The 20,209-nt window shown below is 41.6% G+C and overlaps 1 protein-coding gene across 1 annotated transcript in view; it reads left to right on the forward strand.

The window, feature by feature from the left end:
• The window catches only part of SNTB1 (syntrophin beta 1), a 179,735-nt gene that overhangs the window by 98,060 nt on the left and 61,466 nt on the right, over positions 1 to 20,209 (forward strand). The window contains exon 3 of the mRNA XM_084618237.1: positions 8,501 to 8,708. Coding sequence (XP_084474363.1) covers positions 8,501 to 8,708 — 208 coding nt within the window. The remainder of the gene's footprint in view (positions 1 to 8,500; positions 8,709 to 20,209) is intronic.

The raw sequence follows: 20,209 nt of genomic DNA on the forward strand, positions 1-20,209 counted from the left end.
GACAGTCATGGAACCACAGAGTTTTCAGATGGAAAAGGCCTAGATTGTCTCACCCTATAACATTGTTCTGGTCCACATTTAATTATGTCAGGTAATGAGGCTTCCACGACCTTCCCTAGGAAATTATTCCATTGTCTAATAGGTTGGACTTTTGGGACTTTTCCCCTGAAATGAAACCTAAATTTTCCATTTCTTAATTTCAACAACTTATTCCTAGTTAAATCCCCTGATCCTGGAGTTGGAATTGAACTGGCACAACCCTAACAGCACTTGTTGCCAATGGAGCCACCTGGGAAGTCAGAGGGAAACATCATATGTTGTAGGAATGGGATCGGGACTGACATCTTGGGACACTCTGGCCTTCTTTACACTGGAGAAATGCACCAAAATATTCCCACTGATCCAAGCAGGCTGAACAAGGGTAACTGAGAAAAGAAGTTGGCCCTAATGATCAAATGCTGTGCTGACTGTATACCCCACAGAAATCTGGAATCAGTGGCAGTAATTCTGTTCTCAGTTGCAGTGGTGTAAATCCAGAGTAGTTTGCTGACTTCAGGAAGTCTGTTGATTCCACTCATTGTTAATTGCAATGAAGTTATCAATCCCTTTAATTTGAGTAACAGACTCCTGAATCTGGTCCATGAGAGAGTGTACAGCATGTAAATCTGTGCAAAATTTGACCCTAAGCTGATGTGGGAGGGGAAAATCCTCAAGTGATTTGACAAAAGGTGGTTCTTACAAGACAAACACTCTTTTCCACTGAGATCTTATCAAAAATGTGATTAATATAGTATACTGGGTATTTGTCTTAGATATCTACCCCTCTATAAAATAAAAGCTCTGGAATTCAGGTGGGAGTGAATGTTCTTCTTAATGCAAGGTTGCAGCATTTAGAGGTTTGGGGTTTTATGTCGAACCCATGTTTTGTAAGTAGGAAAAGGAACGCTGGGAGATATTCCTTGGCTCACTGGAACTCTGCAAGAGAGAGAAAATTACTCTTTTATTATAAGGTTTGCCAAATGATCTCTGAGAAAATGTGATATCATTCATATGCATTGCCAATCTGGAGAGAGACCGCACATCTTGGCAGCCATCTAGAGCTAACATATAATTCCTTTGGGTTGGTATGGGCTTTATCAGAAATAGTTCCATATGCAGTATTTACGTAACTGTGGTGGAGTGTGAGAGTAAACACAGCTGTGGCATTGCCCTAAATATTTCTATTCAATGGGGAATTAAAAGAGAACTTTATCATCGAACTGCAGATAGACATAATTCAGCAGGCGGTGGCCAGTTCAGCCAGGGAGTCAATCAGAGCTACAAAGACTGGACTGCCGGAAACATTTAAGCACTTTAGAGTTTGAGTTTACTAAGTTCATCGATATTTCTTGCTTTTCAGAAAATATGGAAATGTCATGAATCAGCAAATAGCTGTTAACGCAGACCATTTCCCAATAGGATTTGTGAATGTATCGAGTACACACTGTAAGAGACAAGGAGGGATAGGCAGTGAAGCTATAATGCCTTTGACCTCTGAGCACCACAGAAGTGACTTGGTAATGCTCTATGAGGGAAACTTGCATAATGACTAGAGCTGGGTGGAATTTTCAGACAACGTTTTTTTCACTGGGAAAAAAAACACATCTGAGTCGACTGAAACATTTTGCAAATTCATGTCTGTTTTGGCTTCTTGTTTTTTGGTCAAAATGAAAAAACAACTTCAGAAATATCGAAATGAATTGTTTTGTTTTTTCAGGCCAGGTTCACAAGGGGATTTAGGCACCGTTCAGAAAAGAGGAGGAGGTGGGTGGGGTGACCTTATAAACTTTAGCCCAGTGGTTAGAGCACTCACCTGGGATGTGGGAGACCCAGGCTTGAATTCCCATTCTGGAGCAAGGACTTGAACCCAGGTGAGTGCCCTAACCCCAGAGCTATTGGCTGCTTTGGGATGGGTCTCAATGTCTCCTGCTGAAGTGGTTCCACTTTGCATAATCATAGAGCTGGAAGGGACTTTGAGAAGTTGTCCAATCCCCTGCACTCATGGCAGGACTAAGTGTTATCAAGACCATTCCTGAGAGGTGTTCGTCTAACCTGCTCTTAAAAATCTCCAATGATGGAGATTTCACAACCTCCCTAGGCAGTTTATTCCAGTGCTTAACCACCCCCTGACATCCTAATATCCAACCTAAACCTCCCTTGCTGCAATTTAAGCCCATTGCTTCTTGTCCAATCCTCGGAGGTTAAGAAAAAACAATTTTTCTCCCTCCTCCTTGTAACAACCTTTCATGTAATTGAAAACTGTTATGTCCCCTCTGTCTTGTCTTTTCCAGACTAAACAAACCCAATATTTTTCAGTCTTCCCTCAGAGGTCATATTTTCTAGACCTTCAGTCATTTTTGTTGCTCTTCTCTGGACTTTCTCCAATCTGTCCATATCTTTCCTGAAATGTGGTGCCCAGAACTGGACACAATACTCCAGTTGAGGCCTAGTCAGCATGGAGTCGAGTGGAAGAATTACTTCTCGTGTCTGGCTTACAACACTCCTGCTAATACATCCCAGAATGTTGTTAGCTTTTTTTGCAACAGTGTTACACTGTTGACTCATATTTAGCTTGTGATCCACTATGACCCTCAGATCCCTTTCCACAGTTCTCCTTCCTAGGCAGTCATTTCCCATTTTGTATGTGTGCAACTGATTGTTCCTTCCTAAATGGAGTACTTTGTATTTGTCCTTATTGAATTTCATCCTGTTTACTTCAGACCATTTCTCCAGTTTGTCCAGATCATTTTGAATTGTGATCCTATCCTCCAAAGCACTTGCCAACCTCTCCCAGCTTGGTATCGTGTTATAAGTGTACTCTCATTGATGAAGATACTGCACAGAACCGTAAGCAGAACTGGTCCCTGCGGGACCCCACTTGTTATGCCCTTGTAGCATGACTGTGAACCACTGATGACTAGTCTCTGGGAACGGTTTTCCAGCCAGTTTTGCATCCACCTTATAGTAGTTCCAGCTAAGTTGCATTTTCCTAGTTTGTTTATGAGCAGGTTATGCGAGACAGTATCAAAAGCTTTACTAATGTCAAGATATACCACGTGTACCACTTACCCACTATCCACAAGGTTTGTTACCCTGTCAAAGAAAGCTATCAGGTTGGTTTGACACAATTTGTTCTTGACAAATCCCTGCTGACTGTTACTTATTACCTTATTTTCTTCTAAATGTTTGCAAATTGATTTGTTAATTATTTACTCCATTATCTTTCCGAGTACAGAAGTTAAGCTGACTGGTCTGTAATTCCCTAGGTTGTCCTTATTTCCCTTTTTATAGATTGGATAATACTTGAACAGTCATTGGGTCAGAGCGAGAACAACACTAATCTGGTGAGTAGGGCATCCACATGGAAAGAAGAACACCTGGGTTCCAGTCACTGCTCCAGTGCAGTGTTTCAAACCTAGGTCTTTCACATCCCACGGGAGTGCCCTAACCACTGGGCTAAAAGTTATTGGGGAGAGCACCTCCTTCTCCTGGTTGGTTGTTTTTTTTTTTTTGAGAAAGGGCTTAGGTACCTAGTGGCTGGAGAGGGTGTAGGGTTGTAAACCTCCCCCTCCTCTATGAATGTAACCCCTCATATTCTTTGCTTTAAAAAAACAAGGGTTAAAAATGCACAGAAACTAAATGAATTTTTTCTGACTTGCTGAAAATTCAGAAAAAATATCAGTTTTGCTTCAACCCAACTATTTCATTTTTATTTTATTTTATTTTTTGAACTGCCAGCAAACCAAAAAAAATCAGTTATTTACACAGCTCTTATAATGACCCTCATTCAGGCTAACTGCAAGATTTTGTCTCTGGACTTCCAGCATAAAATCATGAGTCCTGGCTGATGGAGCAGAAGGAGTAAATAGTTGGTAGCGATAGTAAACTCTCATCTTCTTATGTGAACTGGCCACAAGGGCAGTGGTGTGGGGTTGGGGGTGGGGCACTAAACTTGCGTTGTTACTTACCATGCAGAATCATTTCTGTGGATAGAAGGGTTCAGTTGTCATCACTGTCAACACATCATCTTTCCTCAGTTCTGAAATTACTTTAAAAAGCACAGTATATGTTGTTCCATCTTCCTGTCATGTGGTGAAGAGTAATGTAGCCATTTGCAGTTGTTAGTACATCACCATCAAGCTTTGGTGTCTGACAGGCAGTTTACAAGAAACTGGGTGTAATCACCTTTCCTAAAAATAACCCCTATCAAAAAATCATTGACAGATGATACTTTGCAAATTTTTCCATTAAATGTATTGCATGATGCCAAATTGTAACAGCATTTGATTATTTTGATTCAATTAAAGGAATTATTGGGGATAAACCCTCTAAATGCTCATGATGATTAGGATATGAAGAACTAAATTGATGTCTTTTGCCAAGAAACTGAAGGAATCGATTTATATGTTGTTGTATTTGCATCTTGACACAGCTGATGGAAGGGAAAAGGAATATAGCTATTTTAGACATACACTTTAAAGAGATGCAGTCAAGGAAAATACACGGGGGGGGGGGCAAACATAGCAAGTTATATGTTTGTGTGTTTAAAATACCTATTCATTAAAGTCACAGATATCATTCAGGCTGCTAATTCAAAATGGCACGGATTCATACTATCATTTGGAAGTTCTTTATCCATGGGGAATTTAGTTTTAAACCAAACATTGCTGCAAATTAACTTAAAAAGAACCAAACACAAACTTGCCATGAATTTCATTGTAACTGAAAACAGTCTCCCATTACAGTGCTTGCACAATGTTTTGTTTTTTGCACAGTACGTTTGTGGGTTCTTTTAAAGATTTTGTACTGTAACATTTTTGCAAAAAGCATTGTTTGATAAGATCAAGCTGAACATTAACTTTTGTTACAAGGAGCGCTATACAAGTCTTGTTCCAACATAATGCTGCTTCTTAGAAGAATCATTAAAATGGAGGACAGTGTGGTCTAGTGGCGAGAGCACTGGATTCTGTTCCCAGTTTTGTCAGCGGCCTGCTGGGTGACGTTGGGCAAATCACATCAGCTCTCTGTGCCTCAGTTCCTTCGCCAATCTGTGAAATGGGGATAATAATACTTTGTAAAGTGCTTTGAAATCTAGTGATGAAAAGCACTATACAAGAACTAAATATTATTATTTAAAATCTAAGTCTCAGTAGAGCCAGATCTTGTTCCTATTAACCTCAGTCGGATATAGCACATGGATATCAGATTTGGATTAAAAGAAGAAAACAGTTTACAATAGTTATAAACCCACTAGACATGAATGGATAAAGTGATAACCAAAGTCTTCTTTCTTTCTTTCTTTCTTCCATCCATGATCAGATGAGTGAATTTGCAAAAGTGTCATTTTCTTAACAGTTCTGCATGCTTTGGTCAAGATTATTAAAATAGGAATAACGTTAGGGTCTGAAATATATATATATTTAGGAATTTTAAATAAGTGGCTTGATTTTTTTGCAAAAGTGCTGAGCTCCCAACAACTCTCATTGAGAAAAGTAGGAGCGACTAGGTGCTCAGCACTATTGAAAAGAAAAGTTTTTAGGTACCTAAAATACTGATTTGGGAACCTAACTTTAGTCTCCAGTTTTTTAAAATCTTGGCATTTAGAATGGGATCTGCTGACTTCAGTGACATCCTGTGACAGTCTGTTCTTGCCACTCAGAACTGTAAGCCATTGCATTTCATTCTTGCTGAGACAGAGGTGTGCATTGCTGGAGATTGGATTCTCTCCTGCCCCCGCCCCCCCACCCACGGGTCTATCTTCCTCACCAGCAAACTCCTCGAGACTCTGCCAGTTTAAACCTTGCCTTGCAGGTAAGGATCAGTTAACCCGAGTTCCCCAGAGATGTCTCTCTGCAGTGTCCATTCCCTCTCACTGTGACACTCGCAGAAATTAAGTTCACTGCCTCCAAAGACAGTGTGCGCTCCAGCTGATTAGGTTAGCTGAAGGCTCACACTTACTTCAGTATAAAACAGCACTGAGATGGTTTATAGTAAAACTAGAATAAGTTTATTAAATAAAAACCAGCAATGTAAGGAAGAGAAAAAGAGACCGGTATGGTTACAAACAAAACAAAACATGGTTTCTAGTGACTAAATCTTAATTTTAACACGTTACAATCTTTGCCTAAATAGTTTTCTTTCTTATATCAAGTTACGATCTCTAGCTCTCCACGCTAGGGGATCCAACTTTCAGAGGGTACTGTACACTATGTCCCCTAAGTTTTTGCTCCCCTTATATTTCCCAAAGTCCACTGTCTTTGCCTCAAGAGCCAGGAAGGATTCCTGGGGTGCAGATTCTGTCCCTTGGCATGATCACTAAACTATCTTCTCCATTGAGGGATAGCTCAGTGGTTTGAGCATTGGCCTGCTAAACCCAGGGTTGTGAGTTCAATCCTTGAGGGGGCCATTTGGGGCAAAAATTGGGGATTCATCCTGCTTTGAGCAGGGGGTTGGACTAGATGACCTCCTGAGGTCCCTTCCAACCGTGGTATTCTGTGATTGCTTGTTAGCTTGATGGCTATATTTACCTTATATGTAAATGTATTTTCATTGTCCTTTGCATGTGACAAAGCCAGTCAGGCCGGTACAACAATATTCCTTCATCTGGGGCAGGCTGGGTTTATGCACTGCCTCCCAAACACATTTTAAGAACATATTTCCAGCTTTCCTTATACACAACTCACACATACATCATACAATGATTTTTAAGACCAGCATGTCACCAATTTACATATACCTTACATGACACCTTTTAGATACGCTCATTACTTCCAACACACTGTCATAACATGTGTCAGGCCTGACATGAATTACAGTATGGTGGGCCCAGTTGGCATTGAGGGACTTGCAGGACCACACACCCACCCCTTCTCGCTCCCCCTTCCCCCAAAAAAGTGTAATGATTGCTGTTAACCCTATAGTGCTAACTCAGCTATGGGAAAGTAAGTTGGATTCTGCTCTGACTTGTACATCAGCAGAATTGTTAACTAAGCTCCAAGTTTCAGGATATTTGTAATGATGTATGTATGAGTATTACCTTATTGCCTGGCAGCCCCAAACAAGGAGAGGGCCTCCACTGTACTAGGCACTGTACACACAGAAATAGAAACAGACTGGCCTTTCACAAAAGAGCTTACAGCAATGAGGTTCAAACCAGGAAGTATACAGCTTGACTCTCTGATCTCAGGTAATGAATTTACAAAGATGGAATTTAGGCGAGGAAGTCTTATTATTTGTATTATAAATAGCAAATACAATATGGAGTCACAGAGACAATAAATATGGATGCCCACAGTGCCATTTTCACACACTCTTGTCACAGCTGGGCCACGCTTTAACTTATTTTGGTTCTGATAGTGGGGCATAAAAAGTGGCCTACAAAGTTAACTGAAAAATGTGTGCGCACACACAGTACCCCACCACTTCATATCTAAGGCTCTGTCCACCCTGGGAGCAGAGCTGTATGAGAGACAGCCCACATTGAAAGCAGTTGTTGCTAGTAATGTTTTTGGCACTGTTCCCATGACCAGCGTGGAGAGGATATTTCTCTTTTGCTAGAAAACTCTGTTAAACTGTACTTTGAAACTACAGGTGGCAACCCACATCATGGTTTGTGGGGCATGGTTCTCAGGAAAAAGTACCCGTCTACATGCTAGTCAGGGAAACCATAACAGGACGCTGCTAGCAAGAACCATTGTTTGATATGGTTATAACTAACACATTCCCATTCTATGTGAACAGGGTCTAAAGGGAGCATTCAGAACATTTGTTGCTTTACTTCCCACGAAATCTGAATCAGTGCAGGCTGCTGGCTCTGCTTAATGGTGACCTCAAACTCACAATGGAACTCTGTTTAAGCCACATTATATATGATCAGTTGGTGGGGGGTTTATTTCTTTGTTGCACTGTTCTGTACGGCTTATAACAGGTGTATTGATCAATGCAGGAAACTCTGTAATACTGGAAAAAGAAGGGAGTTGCCTAACCCTTATCGATACATTCTAGTCTCCATCAGGGTTTTATGGTGGGCATCATGTCATGAGCATAATGCTTGCTGGGTCATCGGATCAGGCAGGAGGTAATGATCACAACAGGGTGGAAATTCATGGGACCTGAAAAACAAGAAGATATGTTTTAAGTAACAAATTAATGTCCCTTCTAACTCGCCACTCCGTGCTTGGAACTCCCACTGAAGTTCCAAGTATGGGACAGGGTCTAGCCCTGCAAGTCACCTTTAAGGATCAGTATTTCAAAGGAGCAACAACTACTAACCTCACCAGAGCTGAAATCCTTAACGTGAATGCTATTAAATTAAACAATGGTAAAGGTAAGTTTAGTTTAAGACCTTGCTGATGTCCTTTTAACTCAATTGCTTTATTGTAAAACAGCTTAGTATATTTAGTCAATTAGTTACCCCAAGTTTTGGGGAGCAAAAGTAATATTTTCCCTCCCATTTTTCTAGGCTTCTTGAAGTCCATTCCCCTGATGCCAAGCACACTGTGGTTCTAAGGAGTAAGGATTCAGCCACAGCCCAGGCCTGGTTCAATGCTATCCACTCCAGTGTGAGTGACCTTATTCCCAGGGTGATTTCAGAGGTGAAAGACCAGCTGGGTAAAACCGGGATCGCTGGAAGTCGAGAGATTAGGCATCTAGGCTGGCTTGCAGAAAAGGTAATGAACATATTTTCTTTTTCATTTCAAAGCTCTCTGTATGTCTGGAAGTAGAGGCTGAATCAGATATTTGTTTTTATTTAGCTTTTACAAAGGCCTCTGATTGTGCCTGCTCTGACCTGTGGTATCTTATCTAACACAGTGGTTCCCAGAATCTCTGCTTCTGCAGACCGTTTAGTAACCAGCTCCTCTTAGGGGCTTGCCTCCCATCCCAACCTTTCTGTCTCCCACTGCTTGGCTCTCAAATGTTAAAATCTGCATACACCTTTGAAGACCTTTGGTGGTCCATGGGCCGCAGTTTGAGAACCTTTGATGTAGTGAGAAGAAAATCCAGGCACGCACAGGAACAGATCCAACATTATTTCAGTGTCAGAGCTCCAGAAATCAACTTTACGCTCCAAGAGCTTGTGTGCTCTGACTGGTTCCACTAGCAGTGCTGGGATATTGATTTACAGTGTCCTTAAAAAGACACACGATTTCCTCAGCAGCACGTGTGATGTATTAGTGCCTCATAATGAGGCAAAGGATGCAAAAAATTTTCAGATACCTTTCCCAGCTCCATCCAAGGTTAGAAAAGTCAGCAGAAGTCCATGATGGTTAACCCTGCTGTTTATTTTAAGGTGAAGCTCACCCTGTAGAGAGCCAGACTGAGGCCTATATATCACACAACATTTTGGGTTGAATTTCATCATAATAGAATAGGGCCCTTTCTTAGAACTGCTGAACCTCATTAATGAATTTTAATGTTGAAATTTACAGTTCGCAGCTTTGGGCTTGACAGGGGAGCCTCCCTTTTCCCCACTCCTTTTTGTAAGCTCTTTGAACACAGAATATGTTTGGCTATTCTGTATATCCGAATCATCTCCCCAAAGAAGAGGCAAAACACCAATACTTATTGGGCATGAAAAGTTTTATTATCATCTGTGAGTATGTAGCCCCATTTTGAAGGCATACACCTCTATGTGCTAGGCCTGTATTCTTCAGAACAGGAGATTGTCTCCCAATCCTAGTTGAATGTAGCTGTTCTGCATTAGAACATTTACACACCTTGCAGTGGTCTATCGATAGGCTTAAAGTGAATATGCATGTTAAAGATGAGCAGGTTACAAGGTCACTTTAAAGCATCATATTTTGCATGCTCCCAGAGTACATTGCAGAGTGCCTTTCAAGCATTTGTGATCAGCATCACCACATAATAGGATTAAAATAAAGGAGAGTTGTGAAATTGCAGACAGTTCCCTAGCAGTACAGCAGGTGTGCAGTAGAGCACACTGTGGACACGTGCTAGCATTTAAATAAAGAAGAGATGAGCACCCATTCTGAAAATACACTGACGTTTTATGCAGTAACACTGGCACAAAATAGCTTCCATGTTCCACCCGAAAGTGGGGGCTGCATTGCACTGGTGGGCAATTGATTTCTCTTGTGATTGAATCCATTTGCGAATCCTTCAGGATCAAAGGTGCTGTGTAAATGCAGCTTGTTCTTATTCTCATTAAAATGATTACTGAGTGTATATTTTCATAAACCGAACCCAGTGTTTCCTCATTCAGTAAGGAAAAGCATCTGCCGTCTGGCCTCTTCCTCGCAGTCACCATATAATCTTACATAATTACATGCGGTCCTCTTGCTTTCTTCATGTCATGTGATGGGGTGTCCACCCTCCACAAGCTCTGGGCAGGTTAATGTGGGTCAGGAGGGGCCAGTTCTTTAGATGCTGCACCTTGAGGGGAACCAGGGACTGAGGGGGCCTAATGGTAGATGACGTCCAGCTGAGGGAGGAGCTGGGAGAGCTAGGAGGTGAGAGCAGGAAGAGGTGGCAGGGATGAGGTCTGCAGTCACTCTCTAGAGGGAAAGGGAGTTGACCAGGGACAAGGAGGAGAGTAAGCTGTGGGGTCCTGCCCTGGATTCGAGAGACTTACAAGAGACCTAGAGGAGTGAAATAGCCATGGAGAGCCAAAGAAACTCCAGGGGTAAACCCGGAGATAGAGAGGTGGGGTAGGAAAGAGCCTAGGGGGAAAGAGCAACAGGGTCTGAGACTGAACAGACAGAGATTACTAGTCATCAGGTCCTCCCGGGCTGGAACCCAGAGTAGCAGGTGAGCCCAGGTTCTCTTACCAGCCACTGGCAAAGTGGCACAGGACCTGGAGTTGGAACAGAAGACTGCCTGAGACGGCATATGGATAGTTGTCTGATGGGACCTTTCTTGCCCTTGAAGGGAGGGGTCTAGGTAGTGACCTTGGCCAGTGGGCCAAGTCATGAAGAGAAAGAACCCTGAGTCACAGAGAGAGGTCGGCATGAGTAGCAGATGGAAGGGGGCGCCAGATGGGGCAAGAACTATTTCCCAGATCTAACCACAAGGAGGTGCTCCTGCAGTGAGCGGAACCCCTTCACGTGGCTCAAAATCTTGCATCAAATGTTAGTGTTCATTGTGGACCGGCACCAAAATGGCAACATTTGCATTGACTTTAATGGGGCCAGGATTTGGCTGTGTGTAATGATTTCTGTATCTTTAGAATAGCTAAAATGAAGAATTAGCATTGATAGATTTTAAGAGGTGTTGTCTTTGAAAAGTAAACATGTTTTCACACCAACCTATCCACTCAGCTGTGTACAGTAGTAATGGTGAGAAGTCAAAAATCTTCTAACCACTTTATTGTGGGAGCCCATTTAGAAGGGGAAATAAAGGGTATGTACAATATAAAGTAAATCAGCTTGGTTTTATTTTGTCACCGGGATGCAAGCTGCAGATCCCTGTTTTCAGAAAGCTGACCTGGAAGGTGAGGGCACCATGGTGCAGGCTTCCTACAATCCCAGTCAGGAGTAGGTTGGTGAAACCAGAAAGTGGGAGGCGTCAGGGTACCTGGACGAGGAGCTGAATTCAGCACATACCCTGGGCACCCTCTCTGACAGAATTACTCCTGTGGAGCCCTGGTCAGAACTTAAAGCTATTTCCAGCCGGTTAAAGTGCCTTGGGGAGGCCAGCAGCAGTACTATCTGTCCTTCCATGAAAGGGAATCCCCTCTCTGTTTCAATTGCCACTTGTCCATGGGGGGAGGAAACACAACATGGTGTTCCCACATGATCAAATGAAGCCCATTAGTTACATTATGTGTACCTGACTCATCTCAGTGTTTTTTTTTTCTGCTTTCCTTACATTTGTGACAGGTCTGTAACTTTTCCGTGGACCCTTGTGGGAAGAAATCTGAGCTCTCTTTAGGAAAGCTCTCTTTAGTCTATAACCATTGAGAGCATTTATGACACCACTTTATAATTTGTAGCAAATCCTCATATTGTGGTTAGCATTCACTATGACATTAATCATGATGAATTTTTCTGGTGGTTTGTAGGGATGTAAAATGTAATCCCATTGAAATGCCAATGCGATTGCTGGGGTTGTTCTACACTTGCACTAGAGTATTTCGTGTCCGTGCACGGAATTTAGCTTTTAACTTCAGCCTTTCTTTTACTGTAAATAATAGAGGCATTAGAAATCCTGGCTTAGGTAGGGCAATATTAAAATAAGTAGGTGGACATCTAGGGTGCTACATCTAATTACACACTGCCAGAATTCTTCTGGGACCACTGCAGCCACTTATCAAAAAGCCAATCCTGAATCTTTCATCTCTGGCATGAATTTTCCACTCCAAAGGCATGTCTCTGCTCAGTGCTGAACAGTAGGGGTTTTAGGTGCACTTTAATAGATATAGTTGATCTTTTGAAACACTGCTGCAAAGGATTTTGGGACACATTTAGGAACTAAAGTCACTCACGGCAGACTCCAGGCTTTTTGGAAGAAAAGCAGCCAGACACAATGGTTACAGAGGTGCCCATCCCAATTTTTCCTGCACTTGACTGTATTGGGAGAATGGGTTCTGAAACATACCACATTGGCTTAAGGATTTATTAGTCAGACATTCTTTATGCTTTTCTGGTATTAACTCCAATATCAAGTATCAGCTTGCAAGGAAGTGTATACATTACCCAGTATGTAAGTTTCTACCCTCTCATTTTTTTCTTTAATCAGTCAGATCCAGGGGATTAGCAAGTATAGTGAGCAGGAGGGTACTGTGATGGTTAGTCCTTACAGTCCCTCTCCTTTTTCATGCCCCTTATTGAGAGCCTTTTAGTGGCAGAATAATACATAAAAGAAATTCCTACCTGGGGGGACCTTTACACACATACTAGATGTGATTATACTAGAGGGACACTTTTAATAATGTCATTGCCATATTTCCATTTTGTCCCTCCATTTTGTACCAGAGCTCTGTGTCCATTGTCTTTCAGTAGCATTAAAATTTGCACCCCTGTTTTTTTCCCCAGGTGTCCATACTTTTGACTTTGCCTGCCTTGAGAGCTGTGCTTTTAAGCTCATGTTCAGAATTGAAATGAGTTGTTTATTTTCAGGTATTCTGATGGGGCTCAACACCACTGTGAAAGGGACTGTCTTTGATTCTTTCTGCATCAGGTGCCATTACTTGATGGGTATTTGGGGAAGTGCTTGTTTAGACAGGTGTGTCTTACCAGGTGTTCAGCGGCTGGTGAGATTTGAGCTCAGTTTGTTCTGAAGAAGCCTGTGCCATTGTTACATTTCAGGGCAACTGCACCTCTCTACCCTCTCTATTGTCCAGCAAGGGTACCCACTATAAGTTTTTTGGGTCCCTAGTTGTCTTTTGAGTTGAGACCCGTGTATCTCTCCCTTCTAAGTGGGGTATTTCCAGGCTGAACAGTTCCCTACCTTCACTGTGTTGTTTCCAGCAAAAGACAATATCCTTAAGCAGGCTTGCTTCACATCTCTGCTTCAAGATAGTTCACAGTGTTATTGCCGCAGTTTATAAGTTATTGCACAGTTCTTTCTAAGCATGCACCTTTTATTCTTAAGGTATAAGCATGACAGAGAAAACATATTAAAAATAATAAAAGAACCTATGTGCATGCTAATAAGCTTACCAGAGATCACCCCAACTGCAACATGGGCTTTGGGAGGAGCAGTTCTTCAACCCCCACCCAGGGGTTTTTCTGCAGGTTCAAGTTCATCACACCCTTTCCTCCAAACAAGAACAATCCATGACTGGTTTCAGAGTAACAGCTGTGTTAGTCTATATTTGCAAAAAGAAAAGGAGTACTTGTGGCACCTTAGAGACTAACCAATTTATTTGAGCATAAGCTTTCATGAGCTACAGCTCACTTCATCGGATGCATACTGTGGAAAATACAGAAGATGTTTGTTTTTATACACACAAATCATGAAAAAATGGGTGTTTATCACTACAAAAGGTTTTTTCTCCCTCCACCCCACTCTCCTGCTGGTAATAGCTTATGTAAAGTGATCACTCTCCTTACAATGTGTATGATAATCAAGGTGGGCCATTTCCAGCACAAATCCAGGGTTTAACAAGAACGTCTGAGGAAGGGGTTGGGGGGGTAGGAAAACAAGGGTTAGGTTACCTTGCATAATGACTTAGCCACTCCCAGTCTCTATTCAAGCCTAAGTTAATTGTATCCAATTTGCAAATTAATTCCAATTCAGCAGTCTCTCGCTGGAGTCTGGATTTGAAGTTTTTCTTCAATATCGCAATTTGTAATATCGCAACTTTCATGTCTGTAATCGCGTGACCAGAGAGATTGAAGTGTTCTCCGACTGGTTTATGAATGTTGTAATTGTTGACAACTGATTTGTGTCCATTTATTCTTTTATGTAGAGACTGTCCAGTTTGACCAATGTACATGGCAGAGGGGCATTGCTGGCACATGATGGCATTGGTGGATGTGCAGGTGAACGAGCCTCTGATAGTGTGGCTGATGTTATTAGGCCCTGTGGTGGTGTCCCCTGAATAGATATGTGGGCACCGTTGGCAATGGGCTTTGTTGCAAGGATAGGTTCCTGGGTTAGTGGTTCTGTTGTGTGGTATGTGGTTGCTGGTGAGTATTTGCTTCAGGTTGGGGGGCTGTCTGTAAGCAAGGACTGGCCTGTCTCCCAAGATTTGTGAGGGTGTTGGGTCATCCTTCAGGATAGGTTGTAGATCCTTAATAATGCGTTGGAGGGGTTTTAGTTGGGGGCTGAAGGTGACGGCTAGTGGCGTTCTGTTATTTTCTTTGTTAGGCCTGTCCTGTAGTAGGTGACTTCTGGGAACTCTTCTGGCTCTATCAATCTGTTTCTTCAGTTCCGCAGGTGGGTCTTGTAGTTGTAAGAATGCTTGATAGAGATCTTGTAGGTGTTTGTCTCTGTCTGAGGGGTTGGAGCAAATGCGGTTGTATCGCAGAGCTTGGCTGTAGACAATGGATCGTGTGGTGTGGTCAGGGTGAAAGCTGGAGGCATGTAGGTAGGAATAGCGGTCGGTAGGTTTCCGGTATAGGGTGGTGTTTATGTGACCATTGTTTATTAGCACTGTAGTGTCCAGGAAGTGGATCTCTTGTGTGGACTGGACCAGGCTGAGGTTGATGGTGGGATGGAAATTGTTGAAATCATGGTGGAATTCCTCAAGAGCTTCTTTTCCATGGGTCCAGATGATGAAGATGTCATCAATATAGTGCAAGTAGAGTAGGGGCGTTAGGGGACGAGAGCTGAGGAAGCGTTGTTCTAAGTCAGCCATAAAAATGTTGGCATACTGTGTGCCACAAGTACTCCTTTTCTTTTTGCGAATCCATGACTCTGTCAGTCACTAATTTATGCAGTTTGGCTCCTTGAAGAGACTGAATAGGTAATCAGTCAGACAGTGGGTCTCTGCTCAAAGTGTAGCTCCAAAAGGATGGACTTGAGGTGCGTCATTTGTATTCCCCTCATCCCCAACTATGTCCTAGGAAATCCACTTCACACGTAGTGTCCCCCAAAAGTCTTTGAAGTTCCTAATATGCCCCAGTGATTGCGTTAATCCTGCCTTCCTCTTAAAGAAATTCTGTAGAATCCCACAATAGTACACAGCCTTTTGCATTTTCAATACAATGGTTTTCCCCACTATTTAAACTTAATTCCATAAGGTTTATCCAGAATATTATCATATCTGTCACATCCATAATTGTGATTCCTCCACTCAATGCTATTTCCCCTACCACCACAAGGTAAAATATAGACTCTTCCAGCAGGGCATAGCAAGCATGCTAGAACCTTAGAGAGAGATGGTTCTAGGGTAAAGGAGTTCTTGCCTATTTAGAGCTTTAAAGAAGATGAAGAACTTGAACAAGTCCCAGAATTTGATTGGATAAGACCCTGGTGTGATGTACTCATGCCAGCCAGGTCTGCTTAGGGTGGTGGCCTTTGCATACAGCCAATAGTTGCAGCTTTTGGATGACCTCTTGGTTCAGCCTGGTGGAACTAGTTGCAATAATCCAGTCTTGCATGTGTCCCTATTGCTAGGTTTGCACTGGATGGAGGTGGCCAGTGATTTTCTTTCCACTAGAAGTTAGCACAAGTATCTCAGCACATGAAGAGACTGAGTGTTATTTATTGTATGTAGCTGATATTTACAGTCTTCTGGTCTAAAATGTTGTCTATGTTTATGTCAGTAATTCCACCCTTAGATAAAGCAAGAATTGAAGGGAAAAATGGTTTGGTATGGAAGGGCTTAGTCTGTAAAGAAATGTGGATAGTTACAAAAAACCTGAAGATACCACCGCTGAAAGCAGGATGTGAGCTCAAGCAAGAGAAAATTCATTGTTTTAGCTACCAGATTAAGCAGTCTCACTCAGAAGATCTGGAGTGAGCTCCGTCAAGATGAAGGGAACTGGAACCTCAATCCTGCTCCATTAAAGTAAATGGGAGTTTTGCCACTGAATTAAATGACAGTAATATCAGATCCTAGGGGATGAGGTAAGGAAATTGGACAGGCCTGGATTGCATGTGTGTATGTACATTGGTCCCATCTGTTTGTCAATGGCCACCTTCTCTTACCTGTGTTCCTGAGTGGTATTCTCCTGTCAATCATGCAAGCAAAGGGATGCTTATGGTAGTTTGATTCAGTGTGGGAAGAACAGAATAGTGGAGTATGGGGCAAAATCCATCTCTTGCAGTGGAGAGCTATACCGCATAGGAAATTGTGACTTAACAGTTTGTATCTCAACAAAAGCTGAACAGAATTTCCTGGGGGGAAAGCCTTTTCTATGCTGAAAGGTTTAGCTGGTATATCTATACAGTTATACCAGAAAACAGTGCTTTTGGCAGTATAGCTTATTCTGGTTTGGCAAGCAAAATAACTTTTTGCAATCACACTTTTTTTCCTGCTGGTTTTATTGCATCTACACCAGGACTTTTGCTGGCATAGCAGTGTCTTTAAAAAATCACGCCTCTAATTGACATAGCTATGCTGGCAAAACTTATAAATGCAGACCTAGAAAATGCATTTTTGTAGCCTGGGGGCATCAAACATCAAAAGCCTCTTGCAAACTATAGAAGTGTTTAATGCTTCTCAAAGAAGAGGTCTCAAGAATCCTTTGTCATAGCATGCATTAGGCAACTTAAATGTAAGAGTTGCTAGCAGGTCCCCGATAATATTAATAATGTTTGAAACGAAAAAAAGGAGAAGATTCTCGCACTGGATCTTGACTCCAGTATTTGGCACATGTTAACAGAACTCTGCCTAGAGCAGGCAGATTATTGTTGTCAAAATCCAGTGGCTGGATGTGAGAGGAGAACATACCCAAACGAGGAAAAGGAGAAGAAGTCACCTAACTGGCAAAGTGAATTGGAATTATTTTTCAGTGTATGATATCTCCAAAATGAAAAGTGTGCTAATATATTCTAGAACATTCAGACTCCTCTGCAGTCAGATAACCATATCACTGTACTGGAATTAAGATATGTGAGATGTCCTTTATCGCAGCTGTCTCCTTCAGTACTGGACTGGAGAGTGCTGTGTTATCTGTTTTCCTGTTTTCTCTTATCCTTTGGAATGAAGCATAACACTCTGGTTGTGAAACGTGCAAGCTGTGCAAACAAGATTTAGTCAAATGGCACAAAAGTTACTGCGAGCCCATTTTTGGACTTCAAATGAAAACATTTCCATGTTCCATTTGCTTTGCATTTATTTACACTCTGGTTAGTGAAACAAGCAGGCAGCAGCAGAATTGATAGTTCCTCTACTCCTTGATTGTGGTCACGGATTTTCAGTACTGACTTGGTAAATTTTAAAGAACAAAAGGGGAGCTTCAGTGAAAATATGATACCATTTTTGAGATCTTGGAATAACCATGATATTAAAAAAGCATAAAATGTGTTTAAAAAAACACCCTTAATGTAGTTAAAACAATTTTATGTAACCTAAAATAATCTATTTAGGTACTTTGGTTTAACTACCTTCATTTATTCAGCCATCTAATGCCAGAGAGGATAAGCTAAGAAACCATTAGAATAGAAAGTTAATATATGGTATTGTGGTTGTACCCCCCTACATTTTGACTAATCAGTTCTTTAAGCAGCCCCATTTTACAGATGGTACACAGAGGTGAAGGGACTTAAGTGAGGTCACACTAGGAACCAGTGGTACATTCAGGAATAAAATCCAGGCTCCTGATTCCCAACTCATTGCTCTAGTCACTAGAAAGCACTGTGGTGTTTTTCATTTATGCCAAAGTGACCTTTGACTTCTAATATGCCATAATTCCTCTAACCAATCAGCATGCTTTACGCCTGGATAAATGATATGCTGTCTATTTTAGAGTTTTCTATTGATCCTATCTCTATAACATCTAAGTGCTTCCCAAAAAAGTTTGCAGAACATGCAAAGTGCACTTTATCACATCACTGTCATAGAAGACTTGGGTATATTGCTGAATTTGTTTTAATTATCATTTGTGTCCATTTATTCTCTTCCATGCATCTGGTGAAAATGTTATCAAAGGGGAAGGTCATGTCATACGCCCTTGAAGATGGTCAGTGGACAAACCCCATCTATAATGACCTCATTGCAGCATTATACACTCTCCCTATCACCTCAACGATAAAACTCCTGCTACTTATCTCACAAAAATGGAAAAATCCTATATATTTCCCCAACAAGAATCTGATTTTTAAATCCTGGCTGGATCACTTATTTTTGAACACTTGTATAAGAACAGGGAGAGCTCTGCTGTTGCCCCATTTTGCTTGACTTTGTAGCTTATTAACTCCAGAACTTGGTTGTTTGCTTCGTAAAACAGAACAGCACAGTGCTCAATTACATAAACAGACTGCATTATCTGGGATAATGACCAGTCTCTGCTTATGAAAGACGTAAACCTGAAGTAACATGAAGAGTAATTTCCTCTCCTAGATTCAATGGCGTTCCTTCCTAGAACAGATGTATCCACACTGATGAAGCAGTGTTGAGAAGATCAGATTTTGGTAGTTTTTCGTTTACCTGATTGATGGATATATTTAGAGAAACTGACTCCAGTTTCCACAGTATGCATCCGATGAAGTGAGCTGTAGCTCACGAAAGCTCATGCTCAAATAAATTGGTTAGTCGCTAAGGTGCCACAAGTACTCCTTTTCTTTTTGCGAATACAGACTAACACGGCTGTTACTCTGAAACCTGACTCCAGAATGAGCAGACATTAAGCACACTGTCAGGACTCTCTCCTTCATTTGGGCAACACATATGGTATCCTTACCATGCTTGTGCCTATCATTTATTTAGCTAAATGATGATAAAAGCTAAACCAAATAGTGAAGTGATAAGTAGCAGAGGGTAAATAGAGGGATAATGGGGGAAGATGGATATGAATGGCATGATTAATATTTTTAAAAAATGGACAGGAAGGTGAGTGAATGGAAGAGATGAGGGGAAAAGAGGAATAGAAATTCAAAGGCCTGATTTTTAAAGTTGGCCTCCATTTTTGCAAGTAGAGTTTTGTTCTCAAAGATAATTGCACCGACATATTTGTTCCTGCAGTTGATTCTGGGCACATCTAGGCTCACAATAGATGTTTTGGGCACAGGTGAGTAGTTAAATGCCTTGCAAGTGCAAAATGGCAGGCTGAGTTTAAAAATCAGACCCTACATATCCCCAACAGCACTTTTCACAAGGGTTACATAATTAGTCCCAGTGCCCTAGTGAAATTCCAGTAGAGGTAATTACCTTATGTATGCTCTGAGTTCTCCCTATGGCTTCATTTACAGCAATAGTCTTCATTCCTGTCCTAAAATATTGCACATTGGTGGTACTGTTGCTTCAGACCCAGAGGAGGCTGCATTTCACTGGTGGGCAACATTATTCCAGGGTTATGTCATTTGTGATACTTTGCTTAATTATACACTTTCCAGACCAGGAGACATATGATCTTTAATATGTCTCTTGTATGAATGCATGCAGATGCACACAGAATTTGCAGGGACATTTAGTAAAAATTAAAAGGCAGTCTGGCCTTCTGAATATATACTTAAAGTTGTGAACAAACCAAGTATTTATTTTGAAAGAGGAAATTGTGACCCGTCGCTTGGAGAGAGCACAGCAGTGGAAACGGGTGCAGAGAACTGCCAGAAGGAAACTGGGTATCTCTCTGCCTCTGCAGGAATCTTAGGAGAAGTG

This window comes from Lepidochelys olivacea (genome assembly GCF_965140295.1).
Source record: "Lepidochelys olivacea isolate rLepOli2 genome assembly, chromosome: 2".
In the NCBI taxonomy this organism is placed as follows: domain Eukaryota; kingdom Metazoa; phylum Chordata; order Testudines; family Cheloniidae; genus Lepidochelys; species Lepidochelys olivacea.